At 45.1% G+C, this 22,459-nt stretch overlaps 1 protein-coding gene across 6 annotated transcripts in view; it reads left to right on the top strand.

Annotated features, from left to right (window-relative positions):
* Positions 1 to 22,459, top strand: part of LOC129704093 (VPS10 domain-containing receptor SorCS1-like) — a 678,236-nt gene that overhangs the window by 617,290 nt on the left and 38,487 nt on the right. For all 6 annotated transcript variants that reach the window (XR_008724683.1, XM_055646979.1, XM_055646982.1 and 3 more), the window contains exons 19-23: positions 7,544 to 7,730; positions 12,646 to 12,779; positions 14,790 to 14,913; positions 16,045 to 16,157; positions 19,647 to 19,775. Coding sequence is in view for 5 of the 6 variants with exons in the window: in XM_055646979.1 (XP_055502954.1) it covers positions 7,544 to 7,730; positions 12,646 to 12,779; positions 14,790 to 14,913; positions 16,045 to 16,157; positions 19,647 to 19,775 (687 nt within the window). In the remaining variant the exon portion in view is untranslated. The remainder of the gene's footprint in view (positions 1 to 7,543; positions 7,731 to 12,645; positions 12,780 to 14,789; positions 14,914 to 16,044; positions 16,158 to 19,646; positions 19,776 to 22,459) is intronic.

Raw genomic sequence — 22,459 nt, 5'->3', positions numbered from 1 at the left:
GACATGGACTTGAAAAGAATGATTGTTGCAGGCTCTGCAGTACGAGGGGGAGTGGGACCGATTACAGAACATTTCCAAAGCACCAGAGCAAGCGTGGACGTGCAAATGGCCCCATTAAAAACAAATTAATATCTAAGAATTGGAAGCGCTTTTTCTTTATTATCATGTGGCCAATTTTTTCACTGCCTTCTCAATGAAGCCACCGCAGTGATGGATGTTGAGAGATCAGATGCCAGCACACCTCGCAGATGTAGTTTTGCAACCAATGGCATTAGTGACAATTATTACTTTTAGCAAAAAAACAAACTGCTAGAGGAACTCAGCAGGATAGGCAGCAAATGGACAAGCGACGTTTTGGGTTCCGACCCTTCTTCAGCTGAATTCACTGCGTCACCCATTCCTTCTCTCCAGAGATGCTGACTGTCCCGCTAAGTTACTCCAGCTTTTTGTGTCTATCTTTCATTCACTGTACGCAGTTGGTGCCTGGTCTGCTGAGCCTCCAGCTGCTTGTTTTATGCTCGTGCTTCCAGCAATTATTATTTTTCATTATTTTGTAATATCAGCCTTTCTCACCCATCTCTAGTGCCCTGAGCTGAGCAATATTGTTATTTCAGCGAACACGCCTCCAGTAATTCTATCCTACACACTAGGGACAATTAGCCTACAAATCTGCACGTCTTTGGTGTGTGGGAGAAAACCGGAACACCTGGAGAACACCCACGTGGCACAGGGAGAACGTACAAACTCAGTACAAACAGCACCCGTAGTCAGGATCAAACCCGGGTCTCTGGCACTGCAAAGCAGCAACTCTAATGATGCGCTGCTGTGTTGCCTTCTACAATTACTGTATAGATATGGCTGAGAGCTTCAAGTTCCTCGGCATTCATATGGACAGCAACCTATTCTGGTCCCTTAATACTGATGCAGTGATCAAGAAAGCACACCACTGTTTACTTTCGTAGACATCTGAGATGATTGAGCATGTCCACAAGGATTTTCTCATTACATTTGGCATTGGTATTGGTTTATTGCTGTTAGACTTTAGGCTTTATTTTAGATTTTAGAGATACAGTGTGGAAACAGGCTCTTTGGCCCACTGAGTCCGCACTGACCAACGATCGCCCTGTATACTAGCACTATACTACACAATAGGGATAATCCCCAGTTTCCTCCCATATACAGGTTTGTAGGTTAATTGACTTGGTATAATTGTAAATTAACCCTAGTGTGTGCAGGAAGGTGTTGGTGTGCGGGAATCGCTGGAAAGCCAAAGGGCCTGCTTCCGTGCTGAATCTCTAAACTGAACTAAACTAAATTAACCTACAAACCTGTGCGTGTGGGAGGAAACCGGAGCATCTGGAGCAAAGCCACGCGGTCAAAGGGAGACCATACAAACTCCGTACTGATCAGCATCGAATCTGGGTTTCCGGCACTCTGAGGCAGCAACTCTACCGCTGAGCCACCGTGGTCCCCCGAGTGTACATTGCATCATTGAGTGAATCATGTGAACAAGGAATTTCATTGCATCTTGATATATATGACAATAAATTAATCTGAATCTGAGAGCGATAAACATATTACATGGAAATAGACTACGAAGATTTTCTCAAGAAGATTCTGATTAGTGAGATAAAAATCAACGTCGCATTGCAGTGACTGATGCGATGGCAATTAACAAGGGCGGTGAGTGCACTTAAATAGTAAAGGATATTAGAACTGGCATGATGCATCCTAAATACTCAACTTTAAAACCATGAAATTAATTCTTTCAGATGTTGACATTGAATGAACTTCACAGGAGAGTTAAAGTTGCTGATACAAAATAATAAAAATGTAACTATTTGTCACAAATTCTAAAATAGGTGTCTCGCAGGTGTCTGTTGCATCTGCTGAAATTGTACTGATCTGAAGTTGCAGTGCATTATTTATTTGTGACTGCACTCCAGTGGAGCCAAGCACTGGTTCATTACTTGATGAGTTTGGTCGACCATTCTGTTCAGTGAGAGGACAGGGTGGCACGGTGGCGCAACGGTAGAGTTGCTGCCTCACAGCGCCAGGGACCCGGTTTCTATCCTGACAACGGGCACTGTCGGTATGGAGTTTGTACATTCTCCATGTGAACGTGTGGGTTTTCTCCAGGTGCTCCGGTTTCCTCTCACATTCCAAAGACAAGTGGGTTCTGTCTGCCTCAATAGTGTGGGGAGTAGGTGAGTACGTGGGATAACATAGAACTAGTGCGAATGGATGATCGATGTTCGGCGTGAACTCTGTGGGCTGAAGAGTGTAGGAAGGAACTGCAGATGCTGGTTTACACCCAAGGTAGATATAAAATACTGGAGTAACTCAGCAGGACATGCAGCATCTCTGGATAGAAGGAACGGGTGACGTTTCGGGTCAAGACCCTTCTTCAGACAAGAAGAAGTCTCTGAAGTCTCAGAAGAAGAGTCGACCCGAAACTTCACCCATTCCTTTATCCAGAAATGTTGTCCGTCCCGTTGAGTTACTCCAATATTTTGTGTCTGTCTTCAGTGTTTCATGCTGTATCTTTCAATCAATCAATCAATCTGTGAGTGTAGACGTCTGCTGGTGTGGGGACAGTTCCTGCACCTTGCTGGGTCATGCCAACATGCCGGGAGCCAGTTGCCCCCATGCAGGTCCATCTGGGGGGCCAGACCAGACTAAAGAGTTCATTAAAAAGGCAGGCTATAAGGGGTAATTGATTAAGAAATAATCTTTCCCTGTAGCAAGTCAAAGAAAGAGTAAGCCACATGCCCTTAAGACTGCCTGCCATTCATAGAACATAGAACAGTGCCGCACAGGAACAAGCTCTTCAGACCACAATGTCTGTGATGTACATGATGCCCAGACCAATTCTCATCTGCCTACAACAATCCATGTCCCTCCAACATTGCATATCCATGTGCCTAACCACAAGTTGCTCAAACGCCACTATTGTATCTGCCTCCATCACCACCCTTGGCACTCACCACACCCTCTGAGTTAAAAAAAAACTAGCCCTGCACACCTCCTTTAAACTTTGCCCCTCTCACCTAATAATTAAATGGCTGCTCTGACCTTGGCTACTTCCTTCCTGCCCCCCCTCCCAACCTTTGAATCCACAAAAAACCCTCTCTAGCTCCCGCCTGAACACATTCAACGTTTCATCCTCCGCATCTCTCGAGGTTAGAGAGTATCAAAGCATCCCAACTCTGCAGAAGAAATAAATCCTCCTCATCTCCATCTTAAATGAAAGCATCTTTTTTATTTGTCACATCTCACCACCTGCCCTCCAGTGCCAAAACTAAGCCAAGATCCCTTGACTGCTGTCTGCCTGTCAGATTCAAGCCTTTGGTGTGACATGTTATCTGTTCATCTGATTTATAATTCATGTTCTATAAGACTTCATTTCTTTACCAACTGCCAGCACTTCTTTGCTGCATATGAGCATTATCTGTTTCACTGTCTGGAGTTCATTTATACAGGTGTCACTGTGAGATGGCATGATTATTTGGATAGTATGAAGCTTTTAGTTTAGTTTATTTAGTTTAGTTTAGAGATAAAGCGAGGAAGCAGCCCTTCGGCCCACTGAGTCTGCACCAACTAGCGAAACCCGTACACCTTCACTATTCTATTCTACACACTAAGGACAATTTACAATCTTTACCGAAGGCAGTTAACCTGCAAACATATATGTCTTTGGAGTGTGGGAGGAAACCAGAACACCCTAGTTTATACCGAAGATAGACATAAAGATTTAGATTTACTAGAATGTTGCCTGGGTTTCAGCAACTAAGTTACAGAGAAAGGTTGAACAAGTTAGGTCTTTATTCATTGGAGCGCAGAAGGTTAAGGGGGGACTTGATAGAGGTCTTTGAAATGATGAGAGGGATAGACAGAGTTGACGTGGATAAGCTTTTTCAATTGAAAGTAGGGAAGATTCAAACAAGAGGACATGATTTGAGAATTAAGGGACAGAAGTTTAGGGGTAACATGAGGGGGAACTTCTTTACTCAGAGAAAGTAGCTGTGTGGAATGAGCTTCCAGTGGAAGTGGTGGAGGCAGGTTCGATTTTGTCAGTTAAAAATAAATTGGATAGGTATATGGACGGGAAAGGAATGGAGGGTTATGGTCTGAGTGCAGGTAGATGGGACTAGGGGAGAATAAGTGTTCGGCACGGACTAAAATGGCCGAGATGGCCTGTTTCCATGCTGTAATTGTTATATGGTTATATGGTTATAAAGTGTTGGGTAACTCGGTGGGTCAAGCAGCATCTTTATAGGAAAAGAATGGGTGACGTTCCTGGTTAGAACCCTTGTTGTCTCAATGCATTTCGTTGTCTCAATGCATTTCGTTGTCTCTGTACTGTACACTGACAATGACAATTAAATTAAATTGAATCTGAATCTTGTGCAGACTGAGTCTCAGTAAGTCTGAAGAAGGGTTCAAATCCAAAATGTCACCAATCTCTATACCTATAAAAGTCTCATCTTGTGTGTGTGTGTGTGTCCTTGTTTGTTTTATATCTTCCTCAAAATGCTACACGTTAGCATCTACATTTTTACATATTCTGACACATTTTCCTGTCTACGCCGTACTCAGGTTCACTTAAAATGTATTCCTATATTTCACAAGTTGTCGACGAATAAAGTTTAAAAAAAGCCAAAAACCGTTTCTCACAGACAGCCCTTTTTCCAGAAGCTTCAAGTGATGATGTCACAATGCCTCTCAGAGTGCATCAATCACAATGGGCTCTCAAGCTGATTGCCGACTGCCACAATGGCATCACAATGGGACCTTGCCAATGGTAACAAGGTTGCTGCCCCTCTACCAATATCTGAAGGGGCTGCTCATCAAGTTCTGGTTGCATTTTGGTCCCACAATCCTGGTGTTTGGGTACAAGGCAGGAAAGGGGGGAGGGCTGATCGCAAAATGGCAGTTTGCTTCACATTTCATGCTATATTTCAAAGTTTTTCATGATTAAAGATTAAAAAAAAGATAAAACTGGCATCTCAAGCTGGCTGCCGACTGCCACAATGACATCACAATAAGACGTTGCCAATGGTAACAATGAGCTCTCAAGCTGGCTGCCCCTCTACCGATATCTGAAGGGGCTGCTCCTCAGGTTCTGGTTGCATTTTGGTCCCACACCGTACTCAGCTTCACTTAAGATTTCATACTATATTTCAAAAGTTATTCATGATTAAAGTTTAAAAAAAGCCAAATTTGAAAAAGAAATGACTGCTTTTCAGTGGCAGACTCTGGAGCACCTTCCAGTGATGATGTCATTATGCCATCTCACAGACATCCAATCACAATGGATCTCATTTATAAATGACATCACGGGACGTTGCCAAAGGTAACGAGGTTGCTGCCACTGTACTAATATCTGACGGGACTGCTCCTCAAGTTCTGATTCCCTTCCACGCCGTAATCAGGTTCACTTCAGATTTCATACTATATTTCAAAAGTTATACATGATTAAAGTTTTTAAAAAAAGCCAAATCCGCCTTCTCATAGACAGCCCTTTTTCCAGTAGCTTCCAGTGATTATGTCACAATCTCACTCACACTGCACCAATCACAATGGGCTCTCAAACTGACAATTGCCACAATTGTCAGATCGGAAAAATACTTATGCCAGGATCCTCTTCATAGACTTCAGCTCTGCTTTTAATACAATCATTCCGCAGCAGCTGGTGGAGCTATTGGGGGTTGATGCTGGCACATGCAACTGGGTCCTGAACTTTCTATCGCAACGGCAGCAGACAGTCAGGGTGGGCAGTAGGACATCAAAAACCATAGCCGTGAGCACTGGCTCACGTTCCCAACGGTTTAGAAAACATGGTACTGCTGACTCAACAACATGATCAACAAGTGGCTGATGACACAACAGTGGTGGGTCCAGTGACAAGGAATCGGCGTACAGTTGGAGGTTGGAGCTGCTCAGGTTGGTGCCAACAACCTCGTGGTAAAAACTAAAGGTGGGGTTAACTTCAGGAGGGGGGGGGACTCACCTCTGCACATCGCGGAGCTGATGTGGAAAGGGTCCCGTGAAGTTCCTAGGACCCCCCAAACCCCGTCCACCTCTCACAGCACTGGTCAAGAGAGCCCAGCAGCGACTACACCCTCTCCGAAGGTACGTAAAGCAGGTCTCCCCACTACACACCTACAGACTTTTTAGGGGGACAATCGAGAGCACATTGACCAACGGCATCACTTCCTGGTTCGGGAGCTGCAAGGCGTACGAACGGCACCAACTTGACAGGATTGTGAAGACCGCCAGCAGGATTATTGGTGCTCCACTCCCTTTCCTGCTGGACTTATACAGGAAGAGATGTATCAGCAGAGCCATCTCCATCATCAAAGACCCCTACCACCCATGCATCACATATTTTCTGCCATCAGAGGTATAGTGCTGAACAGTCTCTGTCCCGCATAAGACGGCTAAACGGACGCATATGACAACCATCCCTGGGACACAGGAGCTGTGAAGTGACTGCAACGCCTGTTGATGTATCTTTCATACATATGATTTTTGCTATTTATTTTTACACACATTTTTTGCATTACCAAGCACCCAGCACCAATACCCTCCCATCACCATAGTCCAGAAAATGGACTGGAGCCAACCACATAAACACTGTGCCTACAAGGTCAGGCAGGGGAGTTAGGAGGGCAGGGTGGGGGGGGGGACTCTCATCGCCCCCACCCCCCAAACCCCCCACCTCTCCATGTTCTCCAGGTGGGAGATCTGCGTTTCAGATAGTGGAACAGGCTCTGTCCCATACGGTATCACATTGAAGTTGCCACCTTTTAAGGATCTGCTCATTCTACCTTGGCATTACCAAGCACCCAACCAATCCCTCCAACCATAGTCCAGAAAAAGGACTGGAACAACCACATAAACACTGTGCCTGGTCAGGTAGAGTAGGAGATCCTGCATCATTCCACCATTTTAAGCAGTCCTAACCCTAACCCTAACTCCCGAAGCTCCCATCCAAGTCAAAACGGTATGGGTATGTAGGTGAATCGGCTTCAGTAAATGGCCCCTAGCATGTAGGGAGTGGATGCAAAAGTGGGATAACATAGAACTTGTGTAATCAGTAGTTGCTGTGGACTCAGTGGGCCAACAGGCCTGTTTCCATACTGAATCGCTTAATCAATCAATCAATCATTCAGTCATGTTTATTACGATATGTATGAGTACTGTGTTTACAGGCATATCATTCTGCAGCCAGTGAGAATTGCATTGTTTCACTTTCAGTATATATGACAATTAAACACTCTTGACTCTTGAAATGTTGCCTCTAACCTTTTAGAATTCCCTGGATTAGGCAGCAGTATCCACTATAGAAAAGGGAAATACTACTGATAATGGCAGTGCAGTCTGACAATTTCTTATTTTTTTTACCATTGGACCCAGTTTCCAATCTATTGGAATAGAACTTTGCGTTTATCTAACTTTGGCTTTCATTGGCTTACATCTTTTCATCTGACTTTCATTGGGTACTTTGTTAACCCACCTGTTTTTTTGCTTGACACAGGGAGATATTCCAAGGACCAGGCTCCAGATTGAGTTTGGTGATGGTACCGCAGTGATCTTCGCAAACCTCAGCTCTGTCAAGGGAGGGATCAAGCACGTCTACAAGCACGGCGGAATCTACCGTGTCATCGCGCAAGTGAAGAACAACCTGGGGTCCACGCGAGCAATCCTGTTCCTGCATGTAAATTGTAGGTCAATATTATAATGTTAGAAATATACCACTGACGGACACAAAATGCCCAGTGAGGTCAATTCATGGTGTAGAGACCTTGCAAATTGAACGCTAAGGTTGTTCATCTACACTGTGGGCGCATGGTGACGCAGTGGTAGAGCCACTGCCTTATAGCGCCACAGACTCAGGTTTAATCTTGACTACGGGTGTTAAATGTTGTACATTCTCCTCGTGACCTGTGGGAGTTTTCTCCAAGATCTTCGATTTCCTCCCACACTCCAAAGACGTACAGGTTTGTGGGTTAATTGGCTTGGTATAAAATGTAAAATTCTCCCTTGTGTGCAGGGTGGTTTTAATGGCTGGTCGGTGCGGACTCGGTGGGCTGAACGGCCTGTTTCCGCACTGTATCACTCAAAACAAAATTAAAATAACTAAAATTAAGTGCGCTACAATTGTCGGCAGCACTTCCTGGAGAGTTCTGGAAAACACTGGACCACTTTATTAAATTGAGTTCTTCCTTGTACAACAACAAACGCAGGGGTGATAGATGTGAAGGGAATTTGGAGAAGGGGAGCAAGGTCTTGCATGACAGATTTCTGGTATAGTTATGTGGAGAGACAGGCGAGGAGGTGAGCTAAGTCAAGGGTGGAGGAAATCGGGGTTAAAAGTATCCCCACGACCCAATTTTTTTTCTTCGTAATCCCAAAGCACCCAAATCCTAGCCATGTTCATAAATCATAGGAGCGGAAGTAGGCCATTCGGCCCATCAAGTCCACTCCGCCATTCAATCATGGCCGATCTATCTTTCCCTCTCAAATCCATTTTCCAGCCTTCTCCCCACAACCCCTGACACATGTACTAATCAAGAATCTGCCTGAAAAGTATCCAATCACTTGGTCTCCACAGCCTTCTGTGGCATTGAATTCAAAGTATTCAAAGTATTCAAAGGTTTTTATTAGTCACATTCACATACACCGAGGTGTAATGAAGTGAAATGCTATTTGCCATTTTGCAGCACACAAAAAAAGAATATAGACATAACACCAATGAGAGTCTTAAACACAAAGAACATCCCCCCACAATGGCTCCCACCATGAGGGTAGGCACAAAGTCCAGTCCCCAACCCCAGTTCACCCATAGTCGGGCCTATTGAGGCCTCCACAGTTGCCTCTACGGAGGCCCGATGTTCCTGGCCGTTCTCGCCGAGTGGTGGTGCTCTGGCGTCGGGAGAGTCCTCACAGCGGCATGGGAACCCTGGAACGGCCGTCTCCATACTGGAGGCCGCATCTTCCGAAGCCGACAAGGCCGCGCCGGATGGAGCTCCACAACTGGCGATCTCATCGCAAGATCCCAGGCTCCCGGTGTAAAGTTCAGCGCCGCCGCCCGCAGCTGATCGCTCCACAGTCCCGCAGCTCCGCGATGTTTCCCCCAGCGATCCTCAGCTCACCGGAGCTCCAGCGCGGCGACCCAGGCAAGGCATCGCCCGCTCCACGATAGCGCTCCAGCGCTGTGCCGCCGCCGAAGCCGAGGTTCTGGGCGGTCCGCGACAGGAATCGCCGCTCCAGGCCCGATGGTAGGCCGCGAGGACGTGTCGGAGCTGCAGCCTGGAGAATAGCTGCCTCTCCGACCAGCTAGGGACCCTGAAAGGCAGTTTCCCCCTTTCCCCACCCCCCACACAAAAAAGTCAAGACCTCCAAACAAAACACTTTAACTAAGTAAAAATAAAAATAAAACGGTGAAAAGACAGACAACTGCTGGCAGGGCAGCCACGCACTGGATAGGGCCCCCTTCCACAGCTTCACCACCCTCTGACTAAAGAAATTCCTCATCATCTCCTTTCAAAAGGTACGTCCTTTTATTCTGAGACTGAGTCGAGGGCTGTGTCCGAGACTCTCCCGCTAGTGGATCCTCTCCACATCAACTCTGGTCCTTCACTTCCAACCTCGCGATGCAGTCTCAGTTTGTGTGTCCCGGTAATAATGCACCAAGAAGTTAAATATATCTTCTAATTGTAGGAGTAGGCAATTACATGGACGGGCATGGAATCCTGCTTTAAGATAAAGAAGGATGGTGGTAATTAGGCACTCCACTGTGTCACCACAGTACTTACTGTTAAATGGAATAACGAGGCAGCATTAATGTTTAAATTGCACTCGACAGAGTAATTTGTTGGCCCCTGACAAGCACTGGGAGTTGGATGGGCCTCCAGCCTGTGGATTTCATTAAATATTACTGTATTTGGTTTTCTCTCTGACAGTCGCTTAATTTTGAACAGGGTTTGATAGAAAGTGGTGTGTGCACCTGAAATAAAATTGTGATTGTGTTTATATCCAGCTGGATAAATTGCTTGGTTGTGGTGCCCAGAACAGGCTTGTTATTATGCGGCAATGTTGAGTTATCACATTACCCGGCTGAATCCAATCCCCATTACAAGACATGGACATCTCTGAACAGGCGTAAATATTCAACACTAAAGTGATTCCAACCCGAGTTTGAAGCACCAAATTATTCCTCATTAAAATGCCAAGAGTAATATCGTTCTAGGGTTCTCCTGGTGACAGCTCTGGAAGAACTCAGTGCCAAACAGCATAGAGCAGACACAATTATTTCCTCACCACGACCCTAATGATGGTGTAGCTGGTAGAGCTGCTGCCTCACAGTGCCAGAGACCAGGGTGTGATCCTGACCTCGGGTGCTGTCTGTGTGGAGCTTGCACGTTCTCCCTGTGACAGCATGGGTTTTTCTCTGAGTGCTCCGGTTTCCTCCAACATCCCCAAGATGTATGGTTTTGTAGGTTAATTGGTCTCTGGAATATTGCCCCAAATGGTGTGCATGGATTGGATGGATGGGAGTGGGATAACATCGACCTTGTGTGAGAGAGTGAGCGATGGTTGGAGTGGACTTGGTGGGCTGAAGGGCCTGTTTCCATGCTATATCCTTCAATCAATTACTGTCTCTTACAAACGCTGGGAGGGAGGAAAAGCTGGGACAATGACTTACAGTGACGGGTGTGGCAGAGGCCTGAAGGAGATTGCACTGATGTATCAGAAGCTTGGCTTCTCTGGGAGAGCTGAATGTTAGACGGGAGGCCCACTAATGGTTGCTACGCCTTCAACGGACATAGGGCCTGAGTTCTGGAAATTACCTGAATCTCTCTGCCTCTCCCTTCTCGAAGTCTCTCCAATCTTTCCTGACATCCTCATATGATGCAGGTATCAAAAATGGCTTAATAACTCTCTTTGTGAAGTTTTGCATGGTGTAAAGTGCACTTTAGTTTATGTTAGAGAAACACCGTGGAACCAGGCACTTCAGCCCAACGACCACCCGCACACTGGTTCTATCCCACACACTAGGGACTATTTATAGAAGCCGATTAACCTACAGACCTGCACGTGTTTGGAATATGGGAGAAAATCAGTGCACCCAGAGAAATCTCACGTGGTTACAGGGAGAACGTATGCACTCCGTACAGACAGCACCTGTTGTCAGGATCGAACCTTGGTCGCTGGCACTGTAAGGCAGCAACTCTACTGCTGCAGCACTGTACCACCACTATGTGAATGCAATTTGTTGCTGTAGGTTGTATCGGGTTCCAAGTAGGTACATACAAGCTCTACAGTGACAGATGAGGAGCATGCCCTGGATCCATGAAGAGGAACCAATCTTTTCCTCTGTCTCATGCCCACCATTATGAATGGGCCAAATCAGGGAAGTGACAATGGTGGCACTTGGACGCAGATGTCCCACACCAAGTGTAATGAAGTCTCGGTGCCCAAGAGTAGTGCTAGTGGGAGTCAGACCAGCAATAACTGCCAGGAACTGTGGCCTAATGTCTGGTGGGAGTGATCGATGAGGGAACTGCAGATCCGAACCCCCTAACATGCATCTGAACCAGAGTAGGTGAGGTACAACAGGGAAAAGCTTATTGTCTATCTAACTCCTTGTATTGCCCCTCCATACTGCCAATAAAAATATAATGCACAGGCAACAACCTCAACAGAGAGAAAAGCCAGGTTAATGTTTTGGGATTTAGTCAACGTTGCCTACTTTCTCAGTCAGCAGAGGCTAACCTACCTGCCGCTAATCTCTGACATTTGTAATGGTTTGTACATTGATTTGTTGGGCACATTCATCACACTAGGAAGATACTGTGACCCATATACTGATTGCTTTCAATCAGGTTACATTGGCTACAGTTTGAAGAAGGGCTTCGACCCAAAGCTTTGCCTGTCCATTCCCTCCACAGATGCTGTCTGGCCCCCTGAGTTCTTCCAGCACTTTTTGTTTTACATTGATTTCTAACTGCTGTAGTGAAAATAAGTGACTCATAAGAGTCTGAAGAAGGGTCCTGACCTGAAACGTTACCTTTTATCCAGACCTCTGGACTGTTATCCAGAGATGCTGCCTGACCAGCGTAGTTACCTCATAGAACATATGATATCGGTGTAGAATTAGGCCATTGAGCCCATCGAATCTGCTCCGCCATTTGGGGTAACTCAGGGGTCAGACAGCATCTGTGGGGTCAACGTGGCTGAGCTATCTTTCCCTCTCAATCCCATTCTTCTGCCTCTCCCCATAACCTCCGGCACCTTTTACTAATCAAGAACCTATCAATCGCCGCTTTAAAAATACCCAATGATTTGGCCTCCACAGCCCCGTCTGTGGCAATGAATTCCACAGATTCACCACCCTCTGATTAAAGAAATTCCTCCTCATCTCCTTACTCATCTCTGCTTTAAAGGTGTATACTTTTATTCTGAGGCTGTGCCCTCTGGTTCTAGACTTTCCCACTACTGAAAACATTCTCTCCACATTCACTCTATCTAGGCTTCCTTTTTACGTCCTTTTTTAACTGAAATAATTTTACAAGTTTGGTAATTTTGTTGTCTTCTCTTCTCTGTCCCACCCTCCACCAATGCTGCCCCCAACAGGTCCTATCGAACATGTGCACTTGACTCTTCCTTACGTTGCAATCACCAACCAGGAGGTGAATTTGACAGCTGTGGTGTTGCCCAGTACCACTGGACCTCTCACTTACTTCTGGTGGATTGAAAACAAGACTGAGGTGAGTCAATATTGATAGGAGCTCTACTAGGGACACAGCCAGCCAACCATCCGGCAGCCATCTTTAAAGTGTTGAGGCCAAACTTATCATAACTAAGGGTGGTGGGTCCATGGAACAAGTTGCCAGAGGCGACACCTGAGGAAGGTAGTATAACAACATTTAAAATACATTTGGATAGATATGTGGACAGGAAAGATTTAGAGTGAAGATAGACACAAAATGCTGGAGTAGCTCAGCGGGTCAGGCAGCATCTCTGGAGAAAAGAAATAGGTGACTGGTGACAATAGATCAAAACCCTTCTTCAGAATGATTCAGGGGAGAGGGAAACTAGAGGTATTAAAAGGTTCAGAACAAATAAAAATGTTTCCCTTTCCCCAGAATCTCAGTCTGAAGAAAGGTCTCGACCTGAAACATCATCTTTCCTTTTCTCCAGAGATGCTGCTTGACCGGCTGAGTTACTCCAGCATTTTGTGTCCACCATGGAGAAATGGCAGATTTGCTTTGTCAGAATGGTCCAAAGGTTAAATTACAGGGAGAAATTAAGTACCTAGCATCGTAATCCCTGATCCTTAGAATTTGAAAGAATGACGATAGCTTGATAACCTTTCCAAGACTCCAGGGGAACTGGTAGGACAAAGGACAAATGCGTACTGCTCACTATGTGTGATTGCATCCCGTTCCATGTGTAGTTAAATAAACCGCCTTTGCATTTCTGTCAAAGAGATCTGGGAGGATTTACTGCATTGTCTCTGTCAGTTACATATTGTGTCTGTCCATCATTTGGGCTGACAACAGATATAAAACCTCCTCAACGTTAATAGGATTTGGCGAGCAAAGAGCTGCCTATGATGTGGGTCACAGTGTAACTTTGCCTTTTTGTAATTCGCCCACACTCTATCTATTATGAGTGACTTATGATATTGTATACAGTATAAATCTTCCACTTCTTCATAGGCATCGCCCACCGCATCAGTTTAGTTGAGTTTAATTTATTGTCACGTGTACCGAGGTAAGTAAAAAGCTTTTGGTGCGTGCTAACTAGTCAGCGGAAAGATTATACATGATTACAATCGAGCCGTCAACAGATACATGATAAAGGGAAATAATGTGAATAACATTTAGTTCTATTGCCCCTCCACTAAAGATTATTGATGATATAGATGATAGTGAAGTCTTTCGTGGTATTGGTACTTTAGTAAATATAACCAGATTGTCGTGTTTGCAATGGCGCAAATCAGCAGCTTCTGTTTTCTCCATTTGCTTGGTCTAAAAACAATTCTGTTGGTTCGAAACTTAGGGCCCGAGTGATGGTTGTTTGGGGAATGTTGAACGTGGGACAGAGTTGTATGTTAGTTAGGGAGTCCGGGACTAGAGAGAAGAGAGAGGATTGATTTTGGGAAGTCTGGGACTAGAGGGAGGATTTAGGATAGATTGAGGAGTCCAGGAGTAGCGGGCAGAATTGGGAGTTGGTTTCAGGAGTCCGAGAGTAAGGGAGAAGACTTGGGAGTTAATTGAGAAATCTCGGACAAGGAGCAGAGTTGAGAATTGGTAGGGGAGCCTTAGACTAGAGGCAGAGTTGAAGGGCTGGTCGGGGAATTTGGGACTAGGTGGTGGAGTTGGATGGTAGATGGGGAGTCCAGAACTAGGAATAGAGTTGGGGAATTAGTTTGGGAGTCTCAGACTAAGGGCAACGTTTAAACCAGTGTTTCAGGGATGAGGGCAGGTATAAGTTTGGAATTCTCTTCCATGAACAACATCTGCTGAAAGGTCTATTAATTGTTCCATGTCTACTTATGGGATGATGCTAACTAAATCTGTTAAGGAAAAGCAGGGAAAGGTTCAGTATGGAAGTATGTGATGGATCAGCTTTAATCTTATTGAACACCAGAGCTGGCTTAAGAAGATAAATGTATAGGAAGGAACGGCAGATGCTGGTTTACATCGAAGATAAATGGTTGCTTGGTGCTGCTTTCTACTTCTCAGTATCTCATTCCTTGTCATCTGCCACAGCCTATCGTCACCCTGGAGGACAAAGCCCCCATCAGGTTCTCCACAGAGGGAATAACAAGCATCACCATCCAAGTATCTGATGGCAATTCCATTCTCCAGGACGTAAAAAGCATAGCAGTATTTGGTGAGTCAAACACAACATATTTACTTCATTCATTCATACATTCAATTCATTCATTCATTCAATCAATCATTCATTCATTCAATCATTCATTCATTCAATCATGCATTCATTCAATCAATCATTCATTCAATCATTCATTCATTCATTCAATCATCATTCAATCATTCATTCATTCATTCAATCACGCATGCATTCATTCATTCATTCATTCATTCAATAAATAAATCCCTCCAGGTTTTTAAACCAATAGTTTAGTTTAGTTTAGTTTAGTTTAGTTTAGTTTAGTTTAGTTTAGCTTAAAGACCCAGTGTAGAAACAGGCCCTCTGCCCGAGTCCGCACCGACCAGCGATCATCCGTACTCTAGTTCCATCCTACACTCTACGGACAATTTACAGAAGCCAGTTAACCTCCAAACCAGCACATCTTCAAACATGGGAGGACACCGGAGAAAACCCACACGGTCACAAGGAGAACATACATACTCCATACAGGCGGCACCCTGTAATAAGGATCAAACCCAGGTTTTGATCCTAAATACGGGTGCTGTGTGTACATTCTCCCTGTTACCGTGTGGGTTTTTGCCAGATGCTCCGGTTTCCTGCCACATTTCAATGACGTGCAGGTTTGTAGGTTAATTGATTTCTGTACATTCTCCCTAGTGCGTAGGATACGGGATGGTCGCTGGTCGGCGTGGACCCCGTGGGCCGAAGGACCTACTTCCACCTGTATCTGTAAAACTAAAGAACTAATACGCCACCTGACCCCCCTCCATTCAAGCCAACTTTGTATCCAATTGACAAAGTCATCCTGTGTCCCATGCTATCTAATATGCGGAAACAGCCTAACTTTGTCAAAAGAATTTTTCTATGGTCTATATAGACAACATCTACTCTTGTAGCCCTCATCAATCATCTGTGTGACGTAATGCCTGACGTTGTAGAAGGCCTTTTGCTAAAGCCTACGTAGACATCATCTACTCTGTAGCCCTCATTAATTATCTTGTGGTACGTGACCAAATCAACAGGAATATAATCAGTCGTTGGAAATATTATTCCGATCATAACCTGGCCAAAATGTAATACCTGAACCCAAAATTTTGATAATAGCGTTCTAACATATTCATCCTGCAGATTCTTACCGCTCATTGTTGCTGTCGTTTACACCGAACTTGGAAGATCACAACCCAGACATTCCCGAATGGAGGCAGGATCTCAGCAAGCTTGTTAAAAGAACGCTCGGAGAAGTAAGTTGGAAAGATTGCAAGTAAGAACACACCAGCCCTGCCCACCGAGAAGCAACATTGTAACTGACAGAAGCCTGTTGTAAACTTTCCTCTCATCAAATTCCTGGGAGATAACTCCAACTGCGAGAGGAAATGTCATCAGCTTAGAAAGTGAATTATTTCAATGGTTCAGTAAAATTCTTTTTGCATATTTACACAAGCTGGCGCCACCATGTTTTGGCACCATTTCCAATGTCCAAAATCAGGTCTGCCCGCACGCTTGGTCTACTGGAGCGGCTCCTGATCCTGGTCATCCCCAGGCTTCTGCAGGGCCTTCATCCGTCGCCTCTCCTCACCTGGCCATCTTTGTGTCCTGCAGCCGATCTCCTGCAGGTGCTGGAGGCATTACCCTGGTTCACCCTCCTACCGGCCCTTGCTCTTCAAGTCCGGCGTCTCCTGCGGCTCCTTCCCGGTACCGCAGTCTGCCGAGCCTTCGAGTCCTCCAGGCGGGTTCCCGGTTCCTCAGGAAAGTCTCTGCTGTGTGGCCCCTCAGGAAGTCATTCCCTCTAAGAGTTAGGTTGGCACTGTGCTAAAACAAGGAAATAGTAGATGCTTCCTGGTGGGTTTGGAACCTTGTTTAATCAGATTGAATTTGGATAGGTACATGGATTGGACATATTTAGAGGGGTTTGGGCCAAATGCAGGTAAATGGGACTCACTTTAATGGGGAATTTTCATCAACATGGATATGAGTCAGCCCGAAGGGCCCATTTCCATGCTGTGAGACTCTATCAGGAATATTAGCAAAGGCAAGGACATTGGCCTGTTTCACTCAATGTCTACCACCCACCTCTGACAGCATTGATATAACTCACCATGTCTTGGCACAGTGCACCTGTCATTAGAATTTAAAAGGCTGACTGGTGTCAGAAATGGAAACATCACATTGTACACTTAGAGATGTTCTTTTGGTGTGTGACATCTCTCAGCTTTGCCCAACTGTTGACAATCCAAAACTAGAGGGTTATAAATAATACATATATCCAATTACAAATTCAGGAGAAATGTCTTCACTGAGAGACAGGTTGGAACATGGAAACCGCCACCACAACTAATAATGGTGAACGACATAAGCGTTTCAAAGGAATATAAACAGAACATGCTGCTCACAGCATTTAAGAAACATCTAGACAAGCATTTGTATCTACAAGGCAGAGAAGGCTAAAGACCTAATGAGGGTAGATGAGATTAGTTCAGACAGTTATAATGGGCAGTATGGGCAAGGTGGGCCAAAGGAATTTGTGGAATTCATTGCCACAGATGGCTGTAGAGGTCAAGGTATTTTGTTTAAGGTGGAGATTGACATATACTTGATGGGCAAGGTTTATGGGGAGAAGGCAGGAGAATGGGGTTAAGAGGGAAAGATAGATCAGTCATGATTGAATGGCGGATTAGACTTGATGGGCCGAATGGCCTATGTCTGCTCCTATGACTTACGAACTTATGAACATGGCTTGGACCGTGAACACTATGTCCAAATGAAAGCATTTATTACTGTTGTTATGACAACTGGCATAATTATCCTATTTCAAATATTCATAGCAAGTGAATTTGCTAATTCATTCATTACATTCTGCAAACATAACAAGGTACTAAGCAGATATTAAATGATGAGGTGGTCTCCAAGTGGAATCATGAGGGCTGTGTTCTCTGTGAAGTGGCTAAATAGAAAATGGTAAGTCAGAGGGAAGAATCTTTGCAGTGACTTCACTCTGAGCATTTTATCGGGATGCATCACAGCATGGTTTGGGAACAGCTCCATCCAAGACCGTAATAAATTGCAGAGAATTGTGGACGCAGCCCAGACCATCAGACAAACCAACCTCCCTTCCATTTACTCCATCTACACTTCACACGGCCTCGACAAGGCCACCAGCATAATCAAGGATGTCTCACCTGGGCCACTCCCCCTTCTCCCATCAGGCATGAGGTACAGAAGTGTGAAATTACACACTTCATGGACAGATTCTTCCCAGCTGTTTTCAGGTAGCTGAACCATCCTATCTCCAACTAGGGGGGGGGGGGTCACAATGGCTGTGCTGAACATGATGCCAAGATCACCTCTCATCAGCCTGCACATAATCCACACCCCTCCATTCCCTGTATATCCACTTGCTTATCCAGAAGTTCCTCAAATGCCACTATCGCATCTGCCTCAACTACCAACCCTGGCACCACGTTCCAGGCACTCACAGCACCCTGTTAAAAAACTTGCCTCGTACATCTCCATGGGCCTGTCCCACTTACGCGACTTTTCCGGCAACTACCGGTACCCGTCATACATCACTGCAGGTCGGCGAAAATTTTCAACATGTTGAAAATTCAGTGGCAACCAGAAAGATGCTACGACTCTTTGGGCAACTGAGGAGACTACTCACGACCATACAGGCAACACCCTGGCAGCATGATCTGGTCGCCGCTGGATTTTCAACATGTTGCGACTGCAATTGACTTAAAATTTGACATTGCAATGTCAAATATATCCCACCCCTTAGGTCTGTGATATATGGTCTGTGGTATATAGACACACTGACTTTTATCTCCTGGTCCGTACTATGTTTACATATTCTGTTATGCTGCAGCAAGCAAGAATTTCATTGTTCTATCTGGAACACATGACAATAAAACTCTCTTGACTCTTGGGAAAAAAAAGTATTACTTCCAAAAGTAGTTCCAAACAAAGCCTCTTCTCCTTTCGCCCCAGTCAATAGACAAGAGACAATAGGTGCAGGAGTAGGCAATTCGGCTCCTCGAGCCAGCACCGCCTTTCAATGTGATCATGGCTGATCATCCCCAATCAGTATTCAAGAAGGAACTGCAGATGCTGGAAAATCGAAGGTACACAAAAATGCTGGAGAAACTCAGCGGGTGCAGCAGCATCTATGGAGCGAAGGAAATAGGTGACGTTTCGGGCCGAAACCCTTCTTCAGACTGAGTCAATAGACAAGGGGATTTTTTTGCATCCCCAATCAGTACCCCGTCCTGCCTTCTCCCCATATCCCCTCACTCTGCTATCTTTAAGAGCCCTATCTAGATCTCTGAAAGAATCCGGAGAACCGACCTCCACCACCCTCTGAGGCAGAGAATTCCATAGACTCTCACCTCGCTGTGAGAAAAAGTGTTTCCTCGTCTCCGTTCTACCTGGCTTACCCCTTATTCTTAAACTGTGGCCCCTTGTTCTGGACTCCCCCAACATCGGGAACCTGAAAGTAACCTTCCTGCGTAGTAATTTTAATAGAAGATCAGGATTTTTAATTCACTCCTCTTGCAAGGACTGAACAGTCAAAAGATGCACCATGCATATATGTGGCTCCGTGCTTCTACAGAGGGGTTTATTAGCTGATGCATTTGGGAACCTAATTTAGAAATATAAGGTTAGAGGAAAAAAAAAGTTAAGAGCTGCCAGAGGATTTTGAAATGATAATGAAGTGTGGCTGTGTGTTTCTGTAGGTTACAGCGTTACCAGAGCAACAAATGTTGCTAGCGATCCTCCCAGGTTTACCAACTGCAGCGGAACTGTACATCCTCCCACACCGAGATGCTACGGAGGAGGGGTTAAACAGTATGAGTTTAGAGCAGGTGAGTCACCATTTTGTAATGTTCAGCTTTGTCACAGATCAACTGGTGATCACAGTGGAGAAACACTCCACTCATATCTCATAATGGCATAGAAGGCGACCATTTGATGCATCACGTCAATGCCAGCTCTCGCTTATATCCCTGCTAGGGATAGCTTATCTTGCATAGGTGCTGAATAACAACCCACTCTATTACATACAAACAAGGAACTGCAGATGCTAGTTTACACACAGGATACAAAGTGCTAGAGCAATTCAACGGGCCAGGCACAGTTCCGACCCGAAACATCACCTATCTGTGATCTCCAGCAAAGCTGTCTGACCCGCACTTTGTGTCCACAATATTACATTATCGGTAATTTACACTAGCCGATTAACCTGACAACTGCAGCTCCGCCACTGATTCTCCAGAGCCTTGCTGGATTATCTGTTTTGCCGGACCAGCAGAGGTCACGGCCTCGGAAGTCAGCCAAGGGAACGGATCTGCCAGCTCTGGCCGGGCCGGAGTTCCAGAGCCCCGGCCACATGCAGCAAATTCGACCCGCGATCCGCTGATCGGGGTAGTCCCGATGGAGCCACGATCGGTTGCCTCACCCGGCCTTGGCACCACATTTTCGGTGGGTTCACAGGGGGGTGGAGGAGGTGTAGGGGGGATTTCAAGTGCTTTCTTGTGATTTTGTCCTTGATTAAAGAAGGGTCGGCCCACCATCTTTACGCTGTTGTCGGAAAGTAGATCGTACATCTTTGGGATGTGGGAGAATGTATATTCTGTATAGGATGTCTCATCTTTTTGCTGACTGGTTAGCAAGCAACAAAAAGTTTTTTGCTGTATCTCGACAATAATAAACTGGACTAAACTAAACTAAAGAATGCGAACATGTTAGGGACGTGTTTAAGGCTCAATAATCGGCATCATATTCCTACCGCCACTCTTCAAAAGCAGCAAGCCATTCTTCATTGGCCTTCTCTGGTGGTTAACAGGTAAATAATCCTTGTGTTGCATGTGGCAATGCAGTACAATTCTCTTAAAATTGGTGGGAATCAGCAATGTACAACATCCAGCAGGTTAAGGGATCAGTTTAATTCGGCCAAATCCTTTACTTATCGGAATTAATGGACTATTTAGATGCCGAGTTAATGAACGGTACAAGTTAACATGTTTTGGGAGTACAATGCAAATCAGTTGGCATTCAAAAGAATTGTAGCTGGTGGGAAAGTGACTCATTAAATTTGCTCATGTCAAACAGTGTAAAGTCATGCGAGGATCATTACTCACTGCTGCACAGACCAAGAACCACCAGTAATAAGACTCATTAATTATATTTAATGTAGTTGGCTCCACATTTAGTTTATCACAAAAAGTTTCCTCTTTTTGCATAAAACTATGTAAGCAAACGTAGCCATCCATAATTAAGGAGCATATTCCACAAAGGTAGGATAGGTCAACAGCATTTGAAAATATGCATACACGATAGAATATAGAACATAGAACTGTGCAGCACAAGAACAAGCCCTTCAGTCCACAATGTCTGTGCTAATCATAATGCCAAGATAAACTAACCTCATCTGCCTACATGTGATCCATACCCATCCATTCCCTGCATATCCATGTACTTATCTAAGTTTAATAAATCCCACCATCAGGCCCAACAACACGTTTCAGGCACCCACAACTCTCTATGTAAAATACTTGCCCCGCACATCACCTTTAAATGTTGCCCCTCTCATCCTAAAGCTGCTGAGAACCGTATCTTCCCCATTCCTACATCCATTGTACTCGTGTTTGAACCGATTGCATCTATGGATGGTATGGCTGATCTGTTTAGATAGCTTGCAAGACAAAGCTTTTCACAGTACATGTGACAACAATGAACAATAGATAGAAGACAATATGTGCAGGAGAAAGCCATTCTTCTAGGTGCAGGAGTCGGCCCCTCGAGCCAGCACCATCATTCAATGTGTTCATGGCTAATCATCCACAATCAGTACCCCGTTCCTGCCTTCTCCCTATATCCCTTGATTCCGCTATCTTTAAGAGCTCTATCTAGCTCTCTCTTGAAAGCATTCAGAGAACCAGCCTCTACCACCCTCTGAGGCAGAGAATTCCACAGACTCACAAGTCTCTGCATGAAAACGTTTTTCCTCATCTCCGTTCTAAATGGCTTACCCCTTATTCTTAAATTGCGGCCCCTGGTTCTAGACTCCCCAACATCGGGGACATGTTTCCTGCCTCTAGCGTGTTCAAACCCTTATAAATTTTATATGTTTCAAAAATATATCCTCTCATCCTTCTAAATTCCAGAGTATACAAGCCCAGCCGCTCCATTCTATCAACATATGACAGTCCCGCCATCCTGGTGAACCTATGCTGCACTCCCTCAATAGCAAGAATGTCCTTCCTCAAATTGGGAGACAAAAACTGCACACAATACTCCAGGTGTAGTCTCACTAGGGCTCTGTACAACTGCAGAGGGACCTCTTTGCTCCTATATTCAACTACTCTTGTTATGAAGGCCAACATGCCAACATCACTTTCTTCACTGCTTGCTTACTTTCAGTGATTGATGAACAAGCACCCACAGATCCCGTTGTACTTCCCCTTTTCCCAACTTGACTCAATTTAGATAATAATCTGCCGTCCTGTTTTTGCAACCAAAGTGGATGACCTCACATTTATCCACATTA

The sequence above is a fragment of the Leucoraja erinacea genome, chromosome 15 (genome assembly GCF_028641065.1).
Source record: "Leucoraja erinacea ecotype New England chromosome 15, Leri_hhj_1, whole genome shotgun sequence".
In the NCBI taxonomy this organism is placed as follows: domain Eukaryota; kingdom Metazoa; phylum Chordata; class Chondrichthyes; order Rajiformes; family Rajidae; genus Leucoraja; species Leucoraja erinaceus.
This window is presented reverse-complemented; position numbering and strand designations above follow the sequence as displayed.